General features: G+C 45.7%; 1 protein-coding gene and 1 long non-coding RNA gene across 4 annotated transcripts in view; one reads left to right on the top strand and one right to left on the bottom strand.

Annotated features, from left to right (window-relative positions):
- Positions 1-5492, bottom strand: part of RAB6A (RAB6A, member RAS oncogene family) — an 85769-nt gene extending 80277 nt beyond the window's left edge. For all 3 annotated transcript variants that reach the window (XM_008967427.4, XM_003814665.5, XM_014346927.4), the window contains exon 1: positions 5353-5492. In XM_008967427.4, the coding sequence (XP_008965675.1) occupies positions 5353-5422 (70 nt within the window). In that variant the 5' untranslated portion in view covers positions 5423-5492. The remainder of the gene's footprint in view (positions 1-5352) is intronic.
- On the top strand, positions 5369-7542 carry LOC134731250 (uncharacterized). Its single transcript, XR_010113473.1, has 2 exons — positions 5369-6003; positions 6500-7542. It is a non-coding gene; the product is annotated as an uncharacterized LOC134731250 (long non-coding RNA).
- The last annotated feature ends 17978 nt before the right edge of the window (positions 7543-25520 follow it).

Below are 25520 nucleotides of genomic sequence, written 5' to 3' on the forward strand. Positions count from 1 at the left end.
TTTGAAATTTTCTTTTTCAATACAGTAAATGTTGATATATTTATTCATTTATTTTGAGCCGGAGCCTCACTCTGTTGCCCAGGCTGGAGCGCAGTGGCACGATCTTGACTCACTGCAACCTCCACCTCCCGAGTTCAAGCAATTCTCCTGCCTCAGCCTCCCGAAGAGCTGCGACTACAGGCACGCACCACCATGCCCGGCTAATTTTGTATTTTTAGTAGAAACGGGGTTTCACCATGTTGCCCAGGCTGGTCTCGAACCCCTGACCTCAGGTGATCCACCCACTTCGGCCTCCCAAAGTGCTGGGATTACAGGCGTGAGCCACCGCACCTGGCCTAAATGTTGATATAAACTACATAAACAAAAGCCAGGCACAGTGGCATGTGCCTATAGTCCCAGCTACTAGGGAGGCTGAGGCAGGAGGAGAGCTTGAGACAAGGCTGCAGTTGGCCATGATAGCCCCTGTGAACAGTCACTGCATCCAAGAAGGGGGAAGGAAATGGGAAGAGGAAAGGAGGAAGGAAGGGAGAAAGGGAAAGGAAGGGGGAGGTGGAAAGGGGGAAGGAAGGGAGAAGGGGGAAGGAAGAGAAAGAAGAGAAGGAGGAGGAAGAAGAAGAAGAACAGGAGGAGGAGAAGGAAGAGGAGGAGGAAGAAGAGGTGGAGGAGGAAGAAGAGGAGGAGGAAGAAGAGGAGGAGGAGGAAGAAGAGGAGGAGGAGGAAGAACAACAACAATAACAACTACATTAACAGAGCTCTTCAGGATCCTCAAAAATTTGTAAGAGCAGAAAGGGGTCTTGGGGAAAAAAAAGTTTAAAAACCACTGATCTAGCCAATATAAAATGTTCAGTACTGGCCAGGCGTGGTGGCTCACACCTGTAATCCCAGCACTTTCGGAGGCTGAGGCCGGAGGATCTTGCCACCTCAAAACTTTGAGACCAGCCTGGGCAACATGGTAAAACCCCATCTCTACAAAAAAATACAAAAATTAGCCAGGCGTGGTGGTGCATGCCTGTTGTCCCAGCTACTTGGGAGGCTGAGGTGGGAGGATCACTTAAGCCTGGGAGGTGGAGGGTGCAGTGAGCTGAGATCACACCGCTGCACTCCAGCCTGAGTGACAGAGGTAGACCCTGTCTCAAAAGAAAAACAACTGGTCAGTACTGCTAGTCTCTGACAATAAGACATTTTTTCCTTATCTAACATATTGCAATTTGATCAGCATTGATGGAAAAAAAGAAAAGGCAATATAAAGTGAAAAAAACAGTAGTAGGCTGAGTATGCACTTCTCTCTGCCATTACATCTCCTAATTTATAATTGGTAACATGTATATATAGTGAAACCTTCTACTGTAAACCACTGAGTGACATTACTAAAACTGCCTCTGCATCTCAAGACAATAGCCAGAGGTAGTAACAAAACAGATTCCTCAAGGAAACTTCCAATTGTGTATTTCAACATTCCTTTATTTATTTATTTAGAGACAAAGTCTCGCTCTGAGGCCCAGGCTGGAGTGCAGTGGGGCAATCTCAGTTCACTGCAACCTCCACCTCCTGGGTTGAGCAATTTTCCTGCCTCAGCCTCCTGAGTAGCTGGGATTACAGGCACACGCCACCACGCCCAGCTAGTTTTTGGATTTTTAGTAGAGATGGGATTTTGCCATGTTGGCCAGGCTGGTCTTGAACTCCTGACCTCAGGTGATTTGCCTGCCTCGGACTCCTAAAGTGCTGGGATTACAGGCATGAGCCACCACGCCCAGCCAAACATTCCTTTATTAAACCGTAAGAATTTATCTAAGGTTAAGATTGATGTCATTAACTCAATCTGCTTCATGTACTGACACAATTCATTTTCATTATAGAGCATAGTATCTTAAATATACATACATACATATATATATATATATATATATATTTTTTTTTTTTTTCTTGAGACGGAGTCTCACTCTGTCACCCAGGCTGGAGTGCAATGGCATGATCTCGGCTCACTGCACCCTCCGCCTCTCAGGTTCAAGCGATTCTCCTGCCTCAGCCTCCTGCGTAGCTGGGATTACAGGCTCCCACCCGCCATCATACCTGGATAATTTTTGTATTTTTGTAGAGACCGGGCCATGGGGCGGGGGGGGAGCCAGGGACTCCACCATGTTAGCCAGGCTGGTCTTGAACTGCTGACCTCAGATGATTCACCTATCTCAGCCTCCCAAAGTGCTGGGATTACAGGCATGAACCACCGCACCCAGCCTAGTATCTTAAATTTTTGATAAGCCAAATAAAACCTAATTTCAAATCAGTTCCATGAGCACATGAGCACATCATTGGTATAATTTGAATACTTTTCATGCGTTACATTAATAGCAAATAATTCAACAACTTTAATAAAGGAAGACTAATTTTGCTCAACTCAAAAAAAAAGTACAAAATTCAGGTCAGTCCTATTTTTTGAATGAAATGGTTGGGCCTCTAAACGATTGGTTTCTCTACCCCCTTAAGTATCTGATATATTCCTGTATACAATCAAATGATATAAGTTTTAAGTGTTATTGTTAAACTATCAATTGCGTAAGGAAAAAATGTGAACTTCACCATGTCAAAGAGTGTAATATAGGCTACTAGCTTTCGTTACTACTAGATTCAGCCATCGTTCATTTACCCAACATGTCTGAACAGCTACTATGAGCCTGGCTCTACGCTAGGCAATGGGGATACACTGAACAAAAAAGAATAGTTTTTATCTTCATGGGAGTTGCATTCTTCTGTGGGAAATAAAAACAAACACACAAAAAATAAGATAATTGTAAATGTGGTAAATGCTATTAAGAAAAAACAAGGCTTTGCCATAGATTACAGTCTTTGAAAGCTGAATTGTGGAATTCTAACAGACCTAAAAATAAATAATTCATGAAGAGTTACATCAAAACGACATGGAGCCTACAGACCTCTACTAACGCATAAGAAAACTATAGACACTGACCATGAAAACAGAGATCAATCTTTCATTGTCAAAGCTAATGAATGGCATTACTTGACAATATAGTAACCTCAAAAGATAATTAACTTCACATCCTGAATTGAATGCTGAAACAGAAAAAGGACATTAGGTTAAAACTAAAAATCTAAATAAACTATGGACTTAAGTTAATAATAACATATCAATATTAGTTCATTAATTGTTAACAAATGTGCCATACTAATGCAAGATGTTGATAATCGGGGAAACTAGATGTGTGGGTATATGGGAACTCTACACTATCTTTTCAATTTTTCTGAAGTCTAAAACTGTTCTAAAAAATAAAGTCTATTAAAAAAAATCTAACCAGGCTTCAGTAATGGAGGGGGGAGGGTAGTAGAGGCTTAAACAAGGTACGAAATTAGAAGCCATAAAATTCTCCATTATGCATTAGAACATACACAAATACTCAAGAAATTCAAAGGAAACCTGAAGATACTTAGGAAGTTAAGCACTCCATTCATGCTAAAACCTTTTTAGACAGGAAGATGAATAGGTTTTTTCATGCAAACTAAATAGCTGTGCATCACAACATAAGGAAGGCAATAATATCCTTAGAATGCACAATAAGCACTTTGGATCCTTTTTATCAATAATAACCAATAAACTATATTTTATGTTTGGGAACTATCCTGATATTGACACAGAAAAGCTGGACTAGACTCAACTCCATAGGTTCTACCAAGTTACTCACCTAAAGACACAAGTTCATACTTACTTCAGGAAAATATATAAGCAAAAAGGAGGGAGATTGTATTTTTCCCCCCAAAAGGGAGGAGGGGAAGATAATCTACACATGAAAGGAGAAAAATGATTTCCCAGTTCTAACTGGAGGCAATTTTGCAAGAGTATTAACCTCTGTGATGGCATACAAATTACTATAAATAGTTCAAAGTAGTAATAAAAGCTACGAATTTATATCACTTACATGCCTTCCAGTCAAAACAAATAACTAATGTTTTCTATAACCTCACCTAAAACACCTAGTAGGTACTCAATGTTTGATGACTCAGAACTAATCTCTCAATTTCTGAATTTTAAAGATGGTCATGCAAAGTATGAGAAAAACAAAGGAGGGTAATCATCTCTGAATTGTCGAGTGTCAAGTTTGTATAATACAGCATAAAACTGGAATTACTACAAGAAGTAATCGTAGATACAACCATCACAAAATTAGGATCTAGTATCTAATACAAAAGTACAGTGACAGCAGAACCTGACCAGGTAAATGACAGAACAATTTCACTCATCAGACAGTACGGAATATTAAGCATAAAAGAATTATTTAGCCCAAATGGTATTTAAATCTAATTTAGGTAACTAGATGATGAGTCTGTTTCTACTCTACTCCATTTTCCAAAGGAAATCCGACAAAACAAAGATGTTTGTTATTCCAAGCCTTCTCTCACATGAATCCTCAATATATCATTGGAAAATACTCAAGAAGGAATGAATAATTAACATTTCCCCAGTAATTCCCTTTTGTACCACCATGAGACTCAGACGCTGCTTCATGTTGAAAAGAGAAAAAGGGGAGGTGAGATGAGAAAAATTCCAAGTAAAATTATCATGACATAGCATCTGGCAGAGATTGAAAAATCATCAACATTGCCAAAAGAATTTTCAGTGATGAAAGTGAAGAGAACAAAATGAGGTTTTCCGACAAGCCACAGCCCCATCTAACCTAAGGGGCAAAAATCTCCACTGCCGACGCTACCCCTTTCACCCCCAACCACCCCATGCTCAAGTCGTCTCCAATTCAGATGTTTCCTCTATGGCCCAGACTAATTTCCCACCCAGGTGAAAATCATTTAATTTTTTCTACTACCACTCCTTCCCACGACATCAGCACTTCTCAGGGCCAAGCCTCTGGGGAAAACAACGCCCAGATCCCACCCTCCTTGGCCAAGGTTGAAGAGGGCCCGCTCTCGGGAGTGGGGCTTCCCTGAGTGGGCCTCACAGAGCTGAGGAACTGGGAAAAGAGAAGGAATAAGGGTGGGGCTCAAGAAAGGGGGCCGGGGTACGGGCAATGACCGAGACCGGAGGAAGAAAGGGATGGACAAGAGGCTGGGCGGGGTGAGGTCTGGGGAGGGAGGGCAGATCGACCGGAGATGGCCGGACTGCGGGGAACGGAGCCGGGGAGTCGAGGATTGAAGAACCCGGGGAACAGGGTAAAAACTCGGCCACTGGCGAAGAGCCAGTGGCACCGGGGGGCACATCGGGAAGGGCTGCGGTGGCAACGAGGGCGGACGCGAGGTGGGCAGGGAGCCTCCGCGGACGGAAGGGCCGCACCGGGGGCGGTGCGGAGACGCTGCGGCCAGCTGCCAGGAGTAGGGGAGCCACGCACTCACCGCTTTGCTCCCCCAGGAACACCAGCTTGAATTTCCTCAGCGGATTCCCGAAGTCTCCGCCCGTGGACATTGTGGAACTAGAGGAGCGGCCGCCGCCTCAGCCCACTCCAGCCAGCTGACGAAAAAGGCGAGCGGAAGGGCGGGCACCGAGCTCTCTCGGCCCCTGCAAGGCCCGGTGGAGGAGCCCGGCTGGAGAGCAGCAGGACTCTCCACAGACTGGCAGCCGCCGCCGCCTCCCGGCAGAGTAGCCTAGCACCGAGCGAGGCCCGCGGCTGGGAAGGGAAGGAGGGCGGTGTCGGTAGGAGCCAGGGGTGTCCTCTGGCTTCCCAAAGCTAGGGCCGTTCCCTCCTTCCGCACTCGGCTCCCAGACCTGGGGGAGAGAAGCTGAGGGTGGCGGAGCCGGAACCGCAGACGTCTGGGACCTCTCACGCGCAGCGCCTGAGCTTCCACAGCTGCCGCCGCCGCCGCAGCCCAACCTGCTGAGTGCGCGAGCCTCTGGCGCGGCGCGGGGCGAGCCCGGGCGCGAGCCTGCGGCCCCGCCGGCCGCTGGCGTGCGTGCGTGCGTGCATGCGTGCGCGCCACCGCCATCGCCATCGCCTTCCTGGTTTGGACAGCTCTACCGGCTCCTCCCGCACGGCGGCGACGGGGCAGGTTAGGGTTCCACTGGCGTCAAAAGAAGCCAGGAGGAGGCGGGGCAAGCCAGGGATAAGTTAGTGGGAGGCTGGAGCCCTTACGTCACTTACATAATGAGCCAATCGGAAGGGGCTGAGGGCGAGCCCACACGCGAGTGAGGTGGCAGCGTGAGAGCGCGCGCAGCCCTCGAGCAGTGGAAAGCGGAGCACTGTGGCGGCCATAAGAAGTGTGGCGCTTCTCAGCCTGAGGGGAGGGGAAGGAAAGAAAGGGGAGGGGGAGAAGGGTGGGGCGGAGACGGGGCCGGGACAAAGGTGGAATATGATCCCCCAAAAAGTGTGGGTGGGGTCCTATAGCCTTAAAATTTGTAATAGGAGCCTCTTTCCTGAGCCCTCAGCCGTGCCTCACAGTCCTCAGATCCCTTCTTCACCATTGCACACACCCCACCTTCTCCATCCTCTCATTGTAATTCCTCACAGGCATCTTACTAAATAACGTTCTCTTTCATTGCTCCCAGGAATGTTATAACTGCCAGAATCATGGCCTCCCAATTTTGCAGATGAGGAAACTGAAGCCTAGAGGGAGTAAATGACTTGCAAAATCCATAAAGCGGGCTGGGCGCGGTGGCCCACGGCTGTAATCCCAGCACTTTGGGAGGCGGAGGCGAGTGGATCACGAGGTCAAGAGATCAAGACCATCCTGGCCAACATGGTGAAACCCTGTCTCTACTAAAAATGCAAAAATTAGCTGGGGGTGGTGGCGTGCGCCTGTAGTCCCAGCTACTCAGGAGGCTGAGGCAGGAGAATCGCTTGAACCCGGGAGGCGGAGGTTGCAGTGAGCCGAGATCACACCACTGCACTCCAGCCTGGCGACAGAGCGAGACTCCATCTCAACAGAAAAAAAAAAAAAAAAAAGCCGGGCGTGGTGGCTCATCCCTGTAATCCCAGCACTTTGGAAGGCTGAGTTGGGTGGATCACCTGACGTCAGGAGTTCCGGACCAGCCTTGGCCAACATGATGAAACCCCATCTCTACTAAAAATACAAAAAATTAACGTGGTGTGGTGGCGGGTGCCTGTAATCCCAGCTACTTGGGAGGCTGAGGCAGGAGAATCGCTTGAACACGGGAGGCGGAGGTTGCAGTGAGCCAAGGTCACACCATTGCACTCCAGTCTGGGCAACAAGAGCGAGACTCTGTCTCAAAAAAAAAAAAAAAAAAAAATCCATAAAGTGGCTGGGCGCTGTGGCTCACGTCTGTAATCCCAGCACTTTGGGAGGCCGAGGCGGTAGAATCGCTTGAGCCCAGGAGTTCGAGACCAGGCTGGGCAACAAAGCAAGACACTATCTCTACAAAAAATAAAATAGCCGAATATCGTGGTGTGCTCCTGTAGTTCTGGCTACTCAGGAGCCTGAAGCAGAAGGATTGCTTGAGTCCAGGAGTTGGAGGCTGAGGTATGGCACCACTACACTGAAATCTGGGCGACAGAACAAGTCCCTGTCTTAAAAAAAAAAAAAAAAAAAAAAAAAAAAAAAAATTCTAAGTGAATAATAAAAAATATGTCCTTACATTTGTGTATAGTATCTTATATCATTCACAAAAACATTTATGTACATTTTCTCATTATTGGGGAGTTATTTGCTTAGCTGTAGAAATGACAGGATCAAAAAAGTGCCTTCTCAGGCCCAGGGATGAATTGCTGACCTAGAATAAATTACAGGGAAGAACCAAAGTTCTTAAAATATCATCTATTCTGGCCTATCAGGACAACAGCTATATCCTCAAACCATCTCTATCAAAATTTACTCCCTTCTGGTTCCTCTCCCAGCCATGTGCGAGTAGAACATGCATCTAAAATAAAATGGTAAAAAGCTGGCTTGTAGCATGGACATTTGATTTTACAAGTAGTTTGTCAGGTCTAATAGGGTCCTCTCCACCATTAACCCAGAACCCTGGCACATACAAAGAGCAGCTTAAACCAAGAAACTTTTTTAAAAGATTATGCAAACAAAAGTGAGTAGCTATTTTCTTTCTGATGGGTACCAAGTTTTCATTATGCTTCCTGAAATAGACTTTAAAGTAACATCTGAGGATTGGAACTATAATTACTTTGTACTTCCTACAGAACTTTATGAATCAGTCCTCCCTGCTGCTTTGGTCTCTGTAGTCACCTAGACAGGTGGTACTGTTCCCTGTCATTTTGAAGGGCCTTATGGTCTAGTCCACCTCTTACCTAAAATGTTTTAATGTTTTAAGCTTTCATTTTGCATTGACACATACACAGCCTCATTATCCTCTGAAGCTGCCTTCATATTTACCAAGTACTCTGTGTAAGTTTTGTCTTCAGAGACTTTATGGCCTAAACATTGCATATTAAGTGCTGTAGGGTATAGCTAATGGAAAAATTACTCAGGAGAAAGAGGAATTAGGCCCTTTTCAAGAGTATTTTCACCAACATTTTCACCTTCATGATTTCCTACACTCACTTTTCTTTACTGCAAACACTCTTCCCCTCCCTTCCCCACTCTTCCCCAATTCCTACTCATCCTTCAGTTAAAGAAATAGTCTTTTTTTTTTTTCTTTTAAATCACTTACCACTTAAAGAAGTTGTCTTTGTCCATTCAGGCTGCTATAACAGAATACCATGACTGGGTGGCTTAAACAACAAATGTTTATTTCTCACAGCTGGAGACTGGAAAGTCCAAGAGCAAGGTACCAGAAGATACCGTGTCTGGTGAAGGCCCACTTCCTGGTTCATAGACAACCATCTTCTCACTGTGCCCTCACATGGCAGAAAGAGAGCAAGAAAGCTCTCTGGGCTCCCTCTTACGAGGGAACTAATCCCATTTATGGGCACTCCACCCTCATGACCTAATCACCTCCCTAAGATCCCACCTACTAATACCATCACATTGGGGACTATAGTTTCAACATATGAATTTTGGGGAGACACAAACATTCAGTCTACCACACAAGTCTTGCTCCCATCTGCTCCCATCCCCACTAACAGTATAAGTACCTTTGCCTGTCCTATTGTATCCTATTCTTAATTGCTGTTCATTGTCAGTGTTCCCTACTTGACTGTAACCTCCACGAGGTCAGATCTCATCTTGTATCCCCAGTGCTTGAAGAGTGCTTGCTACATAGTAAGCATGCAGCAGATGTTTACTGACAAAATCAAATAAAAGAGGAATTATTTTTCACTGTCTTCAAAGGATGAATGGGATTTGGGCATGCAGAGAAGGAAGGTTAAGAGCATTTTGGAGAAAGAGAACATTACCCAAAAATATGTCATGTAATTTGATACTTCTTTCCTAAACCATTACTTATGAAAAAGATGCTGAGAACAGATCTTGTAACTAAAAATTAGGAACAATGGGAGAGGACAGTCTTCACAGGTCCAAATTCAAAGTACCTAAAGCAGCTTTCATTATCAATTTAAAGGTCATATCTAAATTGAAGCCCAGGAGTATGTAGGGAATCTATCACACAGAAATTGTAATAAAATTATAGCTTATCTTATGCCCTGAGAGACACAAAACTTCTTGCAGGAGGACTGAATTTTTTTTTTTTTTTTTGAGACGGAGTTTTGCTCTTGTTGCCCGGGCTGGAGTGCAATGGCGTGATCTCGGCTCACCGCAACCTCCACCTGTCGGGTTCAAGCAATTCTCCTACCTCAGCCTCCTGAGTAGCTGAGATTACAGGCATGTGCCATCACGCCCAGCTAATTGTGTATTTTTACTAGAGATGGGGTTTCTCCATGTTGGTCAGGCTAGTCTCGAACCCCCGACCTTAGATGATCCGCCCATCTTGCTCTCCCAAAGTGCTGGGACTACAGGCGTGAGCCACTGTGCTCGGCTGAAATTTCTCTTTTTCCTTTTTGGAGACAGAGTCTTACTCTGTCCAGGCTGGAGTGCAGTGGCTGATCTCGGCTCACTGCAGCCTCCACTTCCTGGGTTCAAGCGATTCTCCTGCCTCAGCCTCCTGAATAGCTGAGATTACAGAAGTGTGCCACCATGTCCAGCTAATTTTTGTATTTTCAGTAGAGACGGGGTTTCACCATGTTGGCCAGGCTAGTCTCAAACTCCTGACCTCAAGTGATCCGCCTGCCTTGGCCTCCCAAAGTGCTGAGATTACAGGCGTGAGCCACCACGCCCAGTCAATTTCATCTTATTCTTAGTGACAGACACTAGTGGTTGCATATCCAGCAATGCACACATAACACACACACATACTTCCACCATACATACTAGAAATGACAGATGTGTTTCCAGCCTCCCTTCAGCTAAGTTATAGGCACATGAGTCCATCTGAGCCAGTGGGAGATGAAGGAAATGTGCTAGAGGCTTTTTTTATTCTAAGAGAAGAGATATAGAGAGACATATTTTCTTCCTTGATGAAAACGAATAAATGAGAAAAAACTGCCATTTTTCTGCCATTGATGTAGCTGTGTAAGGACATGATATTTAGAGCTAACATAGCTCTTCTGAACATTGAAGCTCTGCCTCCCGGGTTCACGCCATTTTCCTGCCTCAGCCTCCCGAATAGCTGGGACTACAGGCGCCTGCCACCATGCCCGGCTAATTTTTTTGTATTTTTAGTAGAGACGGGGTTTCACTGTGTTAGCCAGGATGGTCTTGATCTCCTGACCTCATGATCCGCCCGCCTCGGCCTCCCAAAGTGCTGGGATTACAGGCGTGAGCCACCGCACCCGGCCGAACATTAATATATAATTCTAATGAAAAAAGCCAATCATTGATGACGGCTAAGCAGAAAGCTAAAAGGCATCATTGAGCCGCTGTACCAGCCCTGGAACTGGCCTTCTAGATTTCTTTTTAGTAACATAATAAATGTCTTTATATTTAATAATGCTTTTATGTGTCTTTGTATTTCTTTGTTATTGTTACTTGCAGCTCACATTCTCATATTTAGATCCCTTAAAACACCTTGCATAGTTCCTTGAATATTAGGCACTCAATATTGTATGTGTATATATAAAGTAGTAGTTACCACACTGGAACTGCCTTTTTCTGTTTACTACTCCCTAAAAAGGGATTTATTACTGTTGGAGAGGCAGGAAATCAATAGAAGGAGAAAAACTGTACAGGTAAAAGGACTGAAATCATATTGCTCACATTTGAAATAAATAATAGCTCTGGCAGGAATTCAAATTCCATCAAATGCAAAGCCCTTCTAACTCACACTGCAGGTTATTATAATCATTGCTACTAAAAATAATAATGGGTCAATATACAAAGCATAAAAATGACAAATGCTCAGTAATTCAAGGTGACCAGTTAAATGAGTACAATTAACACAAGGTATGTTGAAGTAAGTCTCATTTTTAAAAGACTACAAAAAATAAAGGGGGAGACGAGTCATGTTAAAACCTGTTTTTCAAATACTTTGACCTATAAGGACATGCCATGGGAGAATAAAGATTATTCAGTCAAAGTGGAGAAGGTGGTAGAACTTAAATGGAATGGTCCTTCCTGTAATTATAGCCAATTAATAGCTAAGTCAGAAGATATTTTTGCTACGGATTGATCTACAGAATCTATTTTTGATAATTCCATTTTGTTCTGTTCATGTGAATCATGGTCCCCGTTATGAATAATGTGATTTCTCAAAGCCTTGTAAGTGAGGTGTTACTTCCAGGCTTTGAAATTGCAGTGGGGGAAGAACTCGCTGCTTTTTATGCTAGTCCAGAATGTATAAAATCTGACACATTGCTGGAGCTCTCCTCTCCCCACACTCTATCCCCCACAAATAATAAAATCTCCTCTAAGATGTACAAGAGAATGAATCACTCCACCTGCTACTAAGTGATAATCACTCTCAGAGTAGAAGAGAACAACTGCCTCTACTGCTGTTTATATAAAGAACAGAGCATCTTAGGACAGAAAAGTGAGACCAACACTGTTTGCACTGAAATACCAACAGACTGCACAGCCAAATTGTAACTTGCCAAAGAAGCCAAGAGAAACTATCTTTCTGTGAATGTTTCTTCGGCTTTTCAATTAACACAAAGTAACTAGGACTTTATTTTATATAAAATCAAAAGATATCAAAATAATTATAGAAGTTGTAGCTCAAACTATCAAGTGAGATAATAAGCCCCAACATCACAGGAAAAATGAACAAACTACCGGTTTTAGGAAGATAAAGATGTTCTGTCTTCTCTCTCTGAAACCATTCCAAAACGAGAATAAAGAAATTAAAATGCAAACTCTGGGTTTGACATCTGTAACCCAGAGCCATAATATTTTAAGATGGGAGACAAAGATAGAGCAATGGTAACTGACTAAACAGAACATATAAAGTGCTTACTGAAGGATGAATTAACAAGAAGCAAGCCAATCAGCTAAGCAGAACTGCAGAAATTCTGCTCAGGAATGTGAAATACCAGGTACCATATAAGGTAGGGGTAAAACAAGGACAAAAACAAGGGAATTGTATCAAGGACTGTATGAACAGCATTTTAAACCCATCCCTTTCTATGGTGAAACTGAATACAAGAAGCTCTCAGCAGCGGGGCGCCGTGGCTCACGCCTATAACCCCAGCACTTTGGGAGGCCGAAGAGGGGCGGATCGCCTGAGGTCAGGAGTTCGAGACCAGCATGACCAGCATGGTGAAACCCTTACTAAAAATACAAAAATTAGCCGGGCATGGTGCCAGGCACCTGTAATCCTAGCTACTCGGGAAATTGAGGCAGGAGAATCGCTTGAACCCGGGAAGCAGAGGTTGCAGTGAACCGAGATCGCGCCATTGCACTCCAGCCTGGACAACAGGGCGAGACTCTGTCTCAAAAAAAAAAAAAAAGAAGTTCTAGGCTCAGTTAACCAGGCATAGTAACGTACCAGGGTGAGGTGCTGCCAAAAGACAGGGGAATTGATAAACAACCATCTCTTCCCAAGCATCTTCCATAACAACGGCAGGCAGTCTCATATGCCTAAAAAAGAGACTGAGTTTCGCCCTTGTTGCTCAGGCTGGAGTGTGGAGTGCAATGGCGCAATCTCGGCTCACTGCAACCTCCACCTCCCGGGTTCAAGCAATTCTCCTGCCTCAGCCCCCCGAGTAGCTGGGACAGGCGCATGGCACCATGCCCAGCTAATTTTTGTATATTTTTAGTAGACACAGGGTTTCACTGTGTTAACCAGGATGGTCTCGATCTCCTGACCTTGTTATCTGCCCGCCTCAGCCTCCCAAAGTGCTGGGATTACAGGCGTGAGCCACAGGGCCCAGCCCACATTAATTTCTAGACCAGCCTGGGCAACATGATGAAACCTCATCTCTACCAAAAATACAAAAAATTAGCCAGGCATGGTGGTGCACTTCCGTGATCCCAGCTACTCAGGAGGCTGAGATGGGAGGATTCCTTGAGCCTGAGAAGTGGAGATTTCAGTGAGCCGAGATCATGCCACTGCACTCCAGCCTGGGTGACAGAGCGAGACTCCATCTCAAAAAAAAAAAAAAAAAAATCCACCAAAACAAAACAAAACCAATTCACATTATTCTCATCAATAAAGACAAAAAATTTCCAAATCACTTTTCATACCAACTGTCTTCCTGGCTTTACCTGACACACTGTTATTGCTGTTGTCCAGATCGGAGATGATCAAGGACAGTGTGCAGTCTTTCCAGAGGAGGCTTGCAAGAACACCTACATCGTAGCTGTAGTCCAATACAGACAACAAAGATTACAACAGGGTTGATATGTGCCCTTTATATATATACTCCACTATCTTTTGATGAGGGAAAAAAAAACAAAAAAACAAAAAAATAAAGAAAAAAACCCCACAGTTTATTTGCTATGTGATCCATTTACTAACATTATCATTTCAGAACCTTTCAGCTGGAAGAAACAGAAAACTCAACTCTAAATAGTTTAAATGGGCGGGCTCTGTGGCTCACATCTGTAATCCCAGCACTTTGGTGCGGCCAAGGCAGGAGGATCACTTGACCTCAGGAGTTAAGAGACCAGCCTGGCCAACATGGTGAAACCTCGTTTCTACTAAAAATACAAAAATTAGCCGGGTGTGGTGGTGAGCGCCTATAATCCTAGCTACTAGGGAGGCTGAGGCAGGAGTGTTGCTCGAACCCGGGAGGCGGAGGTTGCAGTGAGCCAAGACTGCACAACTGCACTCCAGCCTGGGCAACAGAGGGAGACTCCATCTTAAAAAAAAAAAAAAAAGTTTCAACAATAGGGCAAATCACATAAAGAAGTCCTGGCCGGTGCAGTGGCTCACGCCTGTAATCCCAGCACTTTGGGAGGCCGGGATGGGAGGATCACGAGGTTAGGAGTTCAAGACCAGCCTGGCCAATATGGCAAAACCCCCGTCACTACTAAAAATACAAAAATTAGCCGGCCGTGGTGGAGCACGCCTGTAATCCCAGCACTTTGGGAGGCCGAGGCGGGCGGATCACGAGGTGAGGAGATCGAGACCATCCTGGCTAACATGGTGAAACCCCGTCTCTACTAAAAATACAAAAAAAAAAAAAAAAAAAAAAAAATTACCCAGGCGTGGTGGCACGCGCCTGTAGTCCAATGTAGTCCCAGCTACTTGGGAGGCTAAGACAGGAGAATGGCATGAACCCGGGAGGCGGAGCTTGCAGTGAGCGGAGATCGCACCACTGCACTCCAGCCTAGGCGACAGAGCGAGACTCTGTCTAAAAAAAAAAAAATTAATAAGTAAGTATAAAATAAAATAAAATTAGCCAGGCGTGGCGGCAGGCGCCTGTAATCCCAGGTACTCAGGAGGCTGAGGCGAAAGAATGGCTTGAACCTGGGAGGCGAAGGTTGCAATGAGCCAAGATCATGCCATTGCCCTCCAGCCTGGGCGACAAGAGCAAGACTCCGTCTCAAAAAAAAAAAAAAAAAAAAAAAGAAAAAAAGGGAAGTCCGAAGCTTCCAGGACTGGTTAATTCCCTCCTACCCAGCAATGTCTACAAGAACCAGGTTGTTCTGTCTTTCTGCTCTGCCTTTCTCAGTGTATTGACTTTGCTCTTAGATGCTAGCTTCCCCAATAATCACAAGATTGCTGCTATAGTTCAAGCTGACACATCTATATCCTATAAAGTCCAAGGAAAGGAGACGCCATCTATGTATCTCTGTAAGTAAAAAAAAAACAAAAACAAAAACAAAAACATTTCCCAGAATCCCCCAGCAAACTCCCCATTACATCTCACTGGCCAGAATTGCTTCATATCCCCATCCTAAATCTGTCACTGCAAGAGAAATGGGATTACTAAGACTGGGACAGATAGATCTATGGCTGTGTGGAGAAAGATAGATTTTTGCATTAAAATTGTAATTTTGTTATGAGGAAAAGATGAAATATAATATTTGGAGCCCAAAGCCAGTGTTCATTACATTAAACACACGAATTCAGTTTCAAGTATCCTTTGTCCTGAAATATTCATTTGTTCATTTATTCATTCGACAAACACTTTTAACTACTGTGTACCAGGTGCTCTGCCTTTCTACTGGAAATATAAAGCAGAAAAATATTTGGTCCTTACTTTTTTTTTTTTTTTTTTTTTTGAGACAGAGTTTCACTCTGTCACCCAGGCTGGAGTGCAGTGGTGCGATCCTGGCTCACAGCAACCTCCGCCTCCCAGGTTCAAGCAATTCTTCTGCCTCAGCCTCCCAAGTAGATGGGATTACAGGTGCCCGCCACTATGCCCTGCTAATTTTTTTGTAGTTTTAATACAGACCGGATTTCACCACATTGGCCAGGCTGGTTTTGAACTCCTGACCTCAAGTGATGCACCTGCCTTGGCCTCCCAAAGTGCTAGGATTACAAGCATGAGTCACTGTGCCCAGCCTTATCTTTACTTTTGAGGTTACATCATTCTACTGGTGAGGCAAACATGTTAATATATATATTTTTTTTCTTTTTCTTTTTTCTTTTTTTTGAGATGGAGTCTTGCTCTGTCACCCAGGCTAGAATGCAGTGGCGCGATCTCGGCTCACTGCGACCTCCGGCTCCCAGGTTCAAGCGATTCTCCCGCCTCAGTCTCCCCAGTAGCTGAGATTACAGGTGCCTGCCACCGCGCCCGGCTAATTTTTGTATTTTTAATAGAGGTGGGGCTGGTCTCCAACTCCTGACCTCATGATTCACCTGCCTCAGCCTCCCAAAGTGTTGGGATTACAGGCGTGAGCCACCGCGCCTGGCATATTTTTTCTTTCAGAGATGGGATCTTGCTATGTTACCCAGGCTGTTCTTGAACTCCTGGCCTCAAGTGATTCTCCTACCTTAGCCTCTGTAAGTGCTGGGATTTTAGGTGTGAGCCACCATGCTCAGCCTTAAAAAAAACTAAATATAAGTAAGAATAAAGTAAGTAATGGGGGTATAGGTACTTTATTTATTTATTTATAGTTTTTTTTGAGACAGGGTCTCACTCTGTCACCCAGGGTAGAGTGCAGTGGTGTGATCTCGGCTTATTGCAACCTCTGCCTCCTGGGCTCAAGCAATCCTCCCACCTCAGCCTCCTGAGTAGCTGGGACTACAGGCACGCATCACTATGCCCGGCTCGTTTTTTTGTATTTTTGGTAGAGATGGGGTTTCACTATTTTACCCAGGCTGGCCTTGAACTTCTGAGCTCAAGAAATCCTCTAGCTTTGGCCTCCCACAGTGCTGGGATTACAGGCGTGGGCCACTGATCCAGGCCCAGGTACTTTATAATTTTATTTAACTTATTAGATCTGCTAAGAAGAGTATATTATGGTCTACAGACCACAGAGATCATGCATATATTTCATATATCATCCACCACTTTGAAAACTAAGATATGGGTAAATCTTTTTTTTTTTTTTTTTCTTGTTGAGACGAAATTTTGCTCTTGTTGCCCAGGCTGGAGTGCAATGGCGTGATCTCAGCTCACCGCAACCTCTGCCTCCCAGGTTCAAGTGATTCTCCTGTCTCAGCCTCCCAGGTAGCTGGGATTACAGGCATGCGCCACCACACCCAGTTAATTTTGTAATTTTTAGTAGAGACAGGGTTTCACCATGTTGGTCAGGCTGGTCTCGAATTCCGGACCTCAGGTGATCTGGCCATCTCAGCCTCCCAAAGCGCTGGGATTACAGGCGTGAGCCACCGCGCCCGGCCAGATATGGGTAAATCTTAATTATCTCCTCCAGAAGAATATGAATTTGGTGAGTTTTCTATTTGCATTTTATTATGGCCAAAGCCCAAGAAATGACCAACTGTTAATGATAAGTATTTTCACTACTGTATCATATCAATCTGGAGCTCAGGGGCTATGTCTGAGCTGTAGATAGAGATTTTGGAGTCATCAGCTTATATGTGGCATCTGTAGTAATGAGAATGGCTGTATCACCTAAGTAGAGTGTAGCCTGAGAAGGCCAGGATAGAATCCCATGGAACAGCAATATTTAAAGTCAGACAGAAAAAGTATGGCCGAGCGGGGTGGTTCACGCCTGTAATCCCAGCATTTTGGGAGGCTGAAGTGGGTAGATTATCTGAGGTCAGGAACTTGAGACCAGCCTGGGCAACATGGTGAAACCCTGTCTCTACTAAAAATGCAAAAATTAGCTGGGCGTGATTGGCGCACCCTGTAATCCCAGCTACTCGGGAGGCTCAGGTGGGAGAATTGCTTGAATCTGGGAGGCAGAGGCTGCAGTGAGCCGACATTGCGCCACTGTACTCCATCCTGGGTGACAGAGCAAGACTCTGTCTCAAAAAAAAAAAAAAAAAAAAAAGTAATCTGTGAAGAAAAAAATGTCAGAAAGTTAGGTGGAAAACCAGGAGAGAAAGTGGTGACAAGAAAGCCAAGGAAGAGAATGTGGCAAAAGGAAAGCCTCAGTCAGCAGACTGAAATACATCAGAGCAGTTAAATAAGTCAAAGACTAAAACACATCCTACTATCAAAGGTGAGTGACTGCAAATGGGGCAAATGGGGACAAGGAATCTTTTTTTTTTTTTTGAGACAGAGTTTTGCTCTTGTTGCCCAGGCTGGAGTGCAATGGCGCGATCTTGGCTCACTGCAACCTCCACCTCCCAGGTTCAAGTGATTCTCCTGTCTCAGCCTTCCAAGTAGCTGGGATTACAGTTGCATGCCACCACACCCAGCTAATTTTTGTATTTTTAGTAGAGACTGGGTTTCATCATATTGGTAAGGCTGCTCTCAAACTCCTGACCTCAGGTGATCCACCCGCCTCGGCCTCCCAAAGTGCTGGGATTACAGGCGTAAGCCACTGTGCCCAGCAAGGAATCTTTTTTAGGGTGATAGAAATCTTCTAAAAATTATACTGTGTTGATGATCACACAATTCTGCACATTAACTGAAAATCACTGAATTGTATGCTGAAAATGAGTGACTTTTGTGGAACGTAAATTATACCTCAAAAGAATGTTATTCCTTTTTTTTTCTGAAATGGAGTTTTTCACTCTTGTTACCCAGGCTGGAGTGCAATGGCATGGTCTTAGCTCACTGCAACCTCTGCCTCCTGGGTTGAAGCAATTCTCCTGCCTCAGCCTCTCGAGTAGCTGGGATTACAGGCACCTGCCACCATGCCCAGCTAATTTTTGTATTTTTAGTAGAGACGAGGTTTCACCATGTTGGCCAGGCTGGTCTCGAACTCCTGATATCAGGTGATCTGCCTGCCTAGGCCTCCCAAAGTGCTGGTATTACAGGCATGAGCCACCAAGCCTGGCTCTTTTTTTTTTTTTTTTTTTTTTTTGAGACAGGGTCTCACTCTGGTTGCCCAGGCTGGAGTGCAGTGGCATGATCTCGGCTCATTGCAGCCTTGACCTCCCAGGCTCAGGTGATTCTCCTACCTCAGCCTCCTGGGTAGCTGGGACTACAGGTACGAGCCACCATACCTGGCTAATTTTGTGTATTTTTAGTAGAGACAGGGTTATTCTACATTGCCCAGGCTGGTCTTGAACTCCTGTACTCAAGCAATCCTCCTGCCTCAGCCTCCCAGAGTGCTAGGATTACAGGAGTAAGCCACCGCACCTGGCCAAAACAGTATTTTCAAGAGGGTTACTGGTGGCCTAGGTCTGAGAAGTTTCAATGAAGTAATGAGAAAAAACACCAGATTTGGATTTAGGAGTAAATTCAAAATGAAGAAATGGAGGCAAGAAGTGAAGACTCTTTCATTTAAGAAACGTGGTTCTCCCCTCCCCCTCCCCCTCCCCCTCTCCCCACGGTCTCCCTCTCCCTCTCCCCACGGTCTCCCTCTCCCTCTCTTTCCACGGTCTCCCTCTGATGCCCAGCCAAAGATGGACTGTACTGCCGCCATCTCTGCTCACTGCAACCTCCCTGCCTTATTCTCCTGCCTCAGCCTGCCCAGTGCCTGCGATTGCAGGCGCGCACCGCCACGCTTGACTGGTTTTCGTGTTTTTTTGGTGGAGACGGGGTTTCGCTGTGTTGGCCGGGCTGGTCTCCAGCTCCTAACCGTGAGTGATCTGCCAGCCTCGGCCTCCCGAGGTGCCGGGATTGCAGATGGAGTCTCGTTCACTCAGTGCTCAGTGTTGCCCAGGCTGGAGTGCAGTGGCCTGATCTCAGCTCGCTACAACCTCCACCTCCCAGCCACCTTCCTTGGCCTCCCAAAGTGCCGAGATTGCAGCCTCTGCCCGGCCGCCACCCCGTCTGGGATGTGAGGAGCCCCTCTGCCCGGCTGCCCAGTCTGGCAAGTGAGGAGCGCCTCTTCCCGGCCACCATCCCGTCTAGGAAGTGAGGAGCATCTCTGCTCTCTGCCCGGCCGCCCATCGTCTGAGATGTGGGGAGCACCTCTGCCCCGCCGCCCCATCTGAGAAGTGAGGAGCCCCTCTGCCCAGCAGCCACCCCGTCTGAGAAGTGAGGAGCCCCTCCGCCCGGCAGCCGCCCTGTCCGGGAGGTGGGCAGCCCCCGCGCGGCCAGCCGCCCCGTCCAGGAGGGAGGTGGGGGGCAGCCCCCGGCCGGCCAGCTGCCCCATCCGGGAGGTGGGGGACGCCTCTGCCCAGCCACCCCTTCTGAGAAGTGAGGAGCCCCTCTGCCCGGCCGCCACCCCGTCTGGGAGGTGTACCCAACAGCTCATTGAGAACGGGCCATGATGACAATGGCGGTTTTGCCCAATAGAAAAGGGGGAAACGTGGGGGAAAAGATAGAGAAATCAGATTGTTGCTGTGTCTGTGTAGAAAGAAGTAGACATAGGAGACTCCATTTTGTTCTGTACTAAGAAAAATTCTTCTGCCTTGGGATGCTGTTGATCTATGACCTTACCCCCAACCCTGTGCTCTCTGAAACATGTGCTGTGTCCACTCAGGGTTAAATGGATTAAGGGTGGTGCAAGATGTGCTTTCTTAAACAGATGCTTGAAGGCAACATGCTCGTTAAGAGTCATCACCACTCCTTAATCTCAAGTACCCAGGGACACAAACACTGCGAAAGGCCCCAGGGTCCTCTGCTTAGGAAAACCAGAGACCCTTGTTCACTTGTTTATCTGCTGACCTTCCCTCCACTATTGTCCTATGACCCTGCCAAATCCCCCTCTGCGAGAAACACCCAAGAATGATCAATTTTAAAAAAGAAAAAAAGAAAAAAAAAAGAAATGTGGTTCTAAGGGAAGGAAATAAAAAAAATAGTACCTAAAGAGACCCACAAGGTCAAGAAGGGGAGGAAGGTGGTAAGTTTAGTTTTGGATATATTCTGTTTGAGGTAAGACTCTATATAGCTAGTAGACAATTATTCCCTTTTGTTTGAGAAGTAGGAATTGTGGCAGATTGCTTAGTACAAAAGTTCCACAACAGGTGGGCATTGGAGTGAAGCTGGAAAGAGAGCAGCACAGCAGATAAAGGGCCCCAGCTGGTCTCTAGGCAAATTCCATTTCCAGAATTACTGAGCTCAGAGAATATCCATAGGACTTCATCTCTGTCAGCTTCTAGGCATATCAACATCAACTTATTCCTCAGTACATATAGTGAAGAATCTCTCTCTACTCTCCCATTCTCCCCAGTTCTGGTTCTTCTTTATCTGGAAGTTTTTCCTAGTGTTTAACACAAATCTCTCTTCAAAATTGAGTCTTTTAAAACTTCTCATTTAAGAAAAGATGCTGTGGCCGGGAGTGGTGGTTCATGCTTGTAATCTTAGCACTTTGGGAGGCCGAGGTGAGAGGATCTCTTGAGCCCAGGAGTTTAAGACCAACCTCTGTTGCATGGCAAGACCTCATCTCTATTTTAAAATAATAATAATAAAATGTATTTTTAAAAAAAGAAAAAATGTTGTGTGCTGTCATGCTTTCTATTTCTAGTATTTATAAGATTGCCAAACATCCTCTCTTTTTTTTTTTTTTTTAATGAGATGGAGTCTCACTTTGTTGTCCAGGCTGGAGTGCAGTGCACTCAAGCTCAGTTCACTGCAACCTCTGCCTCCAAGGTTCAAGCGATTTTCCTGCCTCAGCCTCCAGAGTAGCTGGAATTACAGACACGCACCACCATGCCCAGCTAATTTTTGTATTTTTGGTAGAGACGGGGTTTCACCATGTTAGACAGGCTGGTCTCAAACTCCTGACCTAAGGTGATCCTCCTGCCTCGGCCTCCCAAAATGTTGGGATTATAGGTGTGGTCCACAGCGCCCAGCAGCATACTACTATTGATTAATATTAAGCATAAAGCAAACTCGAAATAATGGAAAAAAAGTATTTAAAGCTGAGCACAGTAGCTCATGCTTGTAATCCCAGCACTTTGGGAGGCCCAGGGAGGAGGATCACCTGAGCCTAGGACTTTGAGACCAGCCTGGGCAACATAGTGAGATTCCCTTCTCAACAAAAAATATAAACAACAACAAAAAATTAGGGCCGGGCACTGTGGCTCACGCCTGTAATCCCAGCACTCTGGGAGGCCGAGGCGGGTGGACCATGAGGTCAGGAGTTCGAGACCAGCCTGACCAACGTGGTGAAACCCCGTCTCTTCTGAAAATACAAAAATTAGCTGGGTGTGGTGGCGCATGGCTGTAATCCTAGCTACTCAGGAGGCTAAGCCAAGAGAATCACTTGAACCCAAGAGGCGGAGATTGCAGTGATCTGAGATCGAGCCACTGCACTCCAGCCTGGGCGACAGAGCAAGACTCCATCTCAATAAATAAATAAATAAAAATGGGCCGGTCGCAGTGGCTCACGCCTGTAATCCCAGCACTTTGGGAGGCCGAGGCGGGCGGATCACGAGGTCAGGAGACGGAGACCATCCTGGCTAACACGGTGAAACCCGGTCTCTATGAAAAATACAAAAAATTAGCCGGGCGTGGTGATGGGCGCCTGTAGTCCCAGCTACTCGGGAGGCTGAGGCAGGAGAATGGCGTGAACCTGAAAGGCGGAGCTTCCAGTGAGCCGAGATCGCGCCACTGCACTCTAGCCTGGGCGACAGAGCGACTCCGTCTCAAAAAATAATAATAATAAATAAATAAAACTGATGTTCAACATTTTTTTTTTTTTGAGACCGAGTCTCACTCTGTCACCAGGCTGGAATGCAGTGGCCGCGATCTTGGTTCACTGCAACTTCTGCCTCTCGGGTTCAAGCAATTCTCCTGCCTCAGCCTACCGAGTAGCTGGGACTACAGGGGCATATCACCATGCCCAGCTAATTTGTTTGTTTGTTTGTTTTTGAGACAGAGTCTCGCTCTCTTGCCCAGGCTGGAGTGCAGTGGCGTGATCTCGGCTCACTGCAGCCTCTGCCCCCTGGGTTCAAGCAATTCTCCTGCCTCAGCCTCCCAAGGAGCTGGGACTACAGGCTTGCGCCTCCATGCCTGGCTAATTTTGGTTTTTTTTTTAGTAGAGACGGGGTTTCACCATGTTGGCCAGGATGGTCTTGATCTCCTGACCTTGTGATTCGTCTGCCTCGGCCTCTCAAAGTGCTGGGATTACAGGCGTGAGCCACTGCGCCCGGTGTTTTTGTATTTTTAGTAGAGACAGGGTTTCACCATGTTGGCCAGGATGGTTTCAATCTCTTGACCTTGTGATCCGCCTGCCTCGGCCTCCCAAAGTGCTGGGATTACAGGCATGAGCCACCACGCCAGCCACAACATCTTTAATCATCAAGGAAATGCAAACCAAAACCACAAATATACCATTTCAAACTACTAAAATGGCTTAAAAAAATGTTTTGGGACCTTCAAATACTTGTACAAAATGTTCGTAGCAGCTTTGTTCACAATAGCCAACAGGTAGAAACAACCCAAGTGTCCGTTAACAGATGAACGGATAAACAAATTGTGGTATATCCATACAAGGGAATACTATTCAACTCTAAAACAAAATAAAGTATTAATACATGGTACAACATAGATGAACCTTGAAAACATTATGCTAAGTGAAACTATGCAGACAGAAAACCTCGACTATTGTATGATTCCACTTATGTGAAATATAGCAAATTCATAGAAACAGAAAGGGCACTGGAGATTAACAGGAGCTGGTAGGAGAGGTTAATGGGGAGTTATTGCTTACTGGGCATGGATTCTGCTTGGGGTAATGAAAAATTTTGGAAATAGATAATGACGATGATTGCACGACACTGAATGTAATTAATGCCACTGAATTATACACATAAAGATTGTTAAAATGGAAATTTTTCTCATATATATTTGACCACAATTTTAAAAAAACGAGCTGACTATAAATAGAGTGACTTTAAGTAGAGTGAGTATAAACTCCAGAACAGTCCACATTTATGACTGTTGTGTGGATTGTAATTATTGATAGTATACCCCTACACTCTCAAAGCTATCCCAGTTTGAACAATAAATTATATAGCCACCCAGTCTCTAAGATCTCATTTTGAATGATTCTGCAATCCTAATATCGGGCATTAGGACCTTACAAAGGTTTTGCGATGACATCACCTCTGGAAAACTAGAACCCACAGGCCTCCAGGGAACCGGAGGCTGGGCGGAAGATGTGTGCACTTCACACAAACGCCCAGCTCCCAAGTGAGAATCATTTCAGTGGTAAATCATCTCTTTACTTGGGGTTCCAAGAGCCCACGACTAAAGGGAAACACTTGCAGAGTGTGTGGGATGGAGTCAGCGACGCCAGAAACAGAGAATAGCCCCACCCTCCCCTGTCAAGCCACACTCAACATGGCCGCCAGCGCCCATGTGGAGGAGGGAGCGCGCCTCCTCTCGCAGCCCCAGAGGGGCGGGCCCTGGGAACCGAACGAGCTTCAGCAGACCAATGGGGAGAGGCAAGGGGCGGGGTTGGCCTGGGTCTTCGGCCAGAGGGCGGTGAGGTTGACTTGAACTGGCGGGTCTTGTTGTGCCGGGCCTGCCACGTTATTTCCAGCTTTTGAGGTGGATTTTGCCCGCTGGTGTGCCACCGTCAGCGCTTCCGGGTTGAACTCCAGCTGAGCTGAGCTGATCAGATCCCACCCTACCCAGTGCTTGTCCCTCCTCTTCCAAGCCAGCCCTAGTCAAAGCCTTGTTGGCCCCTCCCTCTCGTTTGAGATGACTCATCTCTGTATCCCAACGACGCGGCACCAGGTGTGGCCTGACACGTTTGAGCTTAAAACCTTTTTTTTCTGATTATAAAAATATATGCATATTTTAGGAAATTAAGAAAAGCGTAATGGAAACAAAATTGATTTACTGTCCCATCGGCCAGAAACAATCATAATTAACCTTTGTCATTCTTTTTTTCCCTCTGTGTATCTATTTTAACACAATTGGGACAATGCTGTATAACTTATGTATTATCGTTTGCATATTAAGTGGTTTTTCTTTGTGATTTTAAATGCATGGATAGGATAAAGTATTCCATGGATGAATGACTGTGATTTTTATATTTTCCCGTTGAGCATTTAAACTTTGAGCCTGGGCACAGTGGCTCACACCTGTAATCCCAGCACTTTGGGAGGCCGAGGCGGGCGGATCACCTGAGGTCAGGAGTTCGAGACCAGCCTGACCAACATGGTGAAACTCCATCGCTACTAAAAATACAAAATTACCTGGACGTGGTGGCACACGCCTGTAATCCCAGCTACTTGGGAGGCTGAGGCAGGAGAATTGCTTGAACCTGGGAGGCAGAGGTTGCAGTGAGCCAAGATCACGCCACTGCACTCCAGCCCGGGAAACGAGCGAAACACCATTTCAAAAATAAATAAATAAATAAAAATAAAAAATAAACTTTGAGTGGATAGCCTCTTGGAGATGGGGCAGGTCGGGAAGGAGAGACAGCTAAGAACTGGCTATTCCACAGCTTCACCTTCTCTTTGCAAAGTTGTTCCACAAGAATTACAAGATTGTAGAGTCTTTCAACATTTTAGGATCTTAGGGTTCTAAAGTAGTACAATTGAGAAACTCAGAATCATAACATCTTGGGTGGGTAAGGACCCCGGAAAAAACAAGTCCAAGCCTCTACCAAAAGGTTTCACTCTGTCTCAAAAACAAACAAACAAAACCTGTCTCTATGAAAAAAAAAATAGAAAAATTAGGCAGGCATGGTGGTGGGTGCCTGTAGTCCCAGCTACTTGGGAGGCTGAGGCAGGAGAATCGCTTGAACCAGGGAGGCAGAAGTTGTAGTGAGCTGAGATCACACCACGGCAC

The sequence above is a fragment of the Pan paniscus genome, chromosome 9 (assembly GCF_029289425.2).
Source record: "Pan paniscus chromosome 9, NHGRI_mPanPan1-v2.0_pri, whole genome shotgun sequence".
NCBI classification, from domain to species: domain Eukaryota; kingdom Metazoa; phylum Chordata; class Mammalia; order Primates; family Hominidae; genus Pan; species Pan paniscus.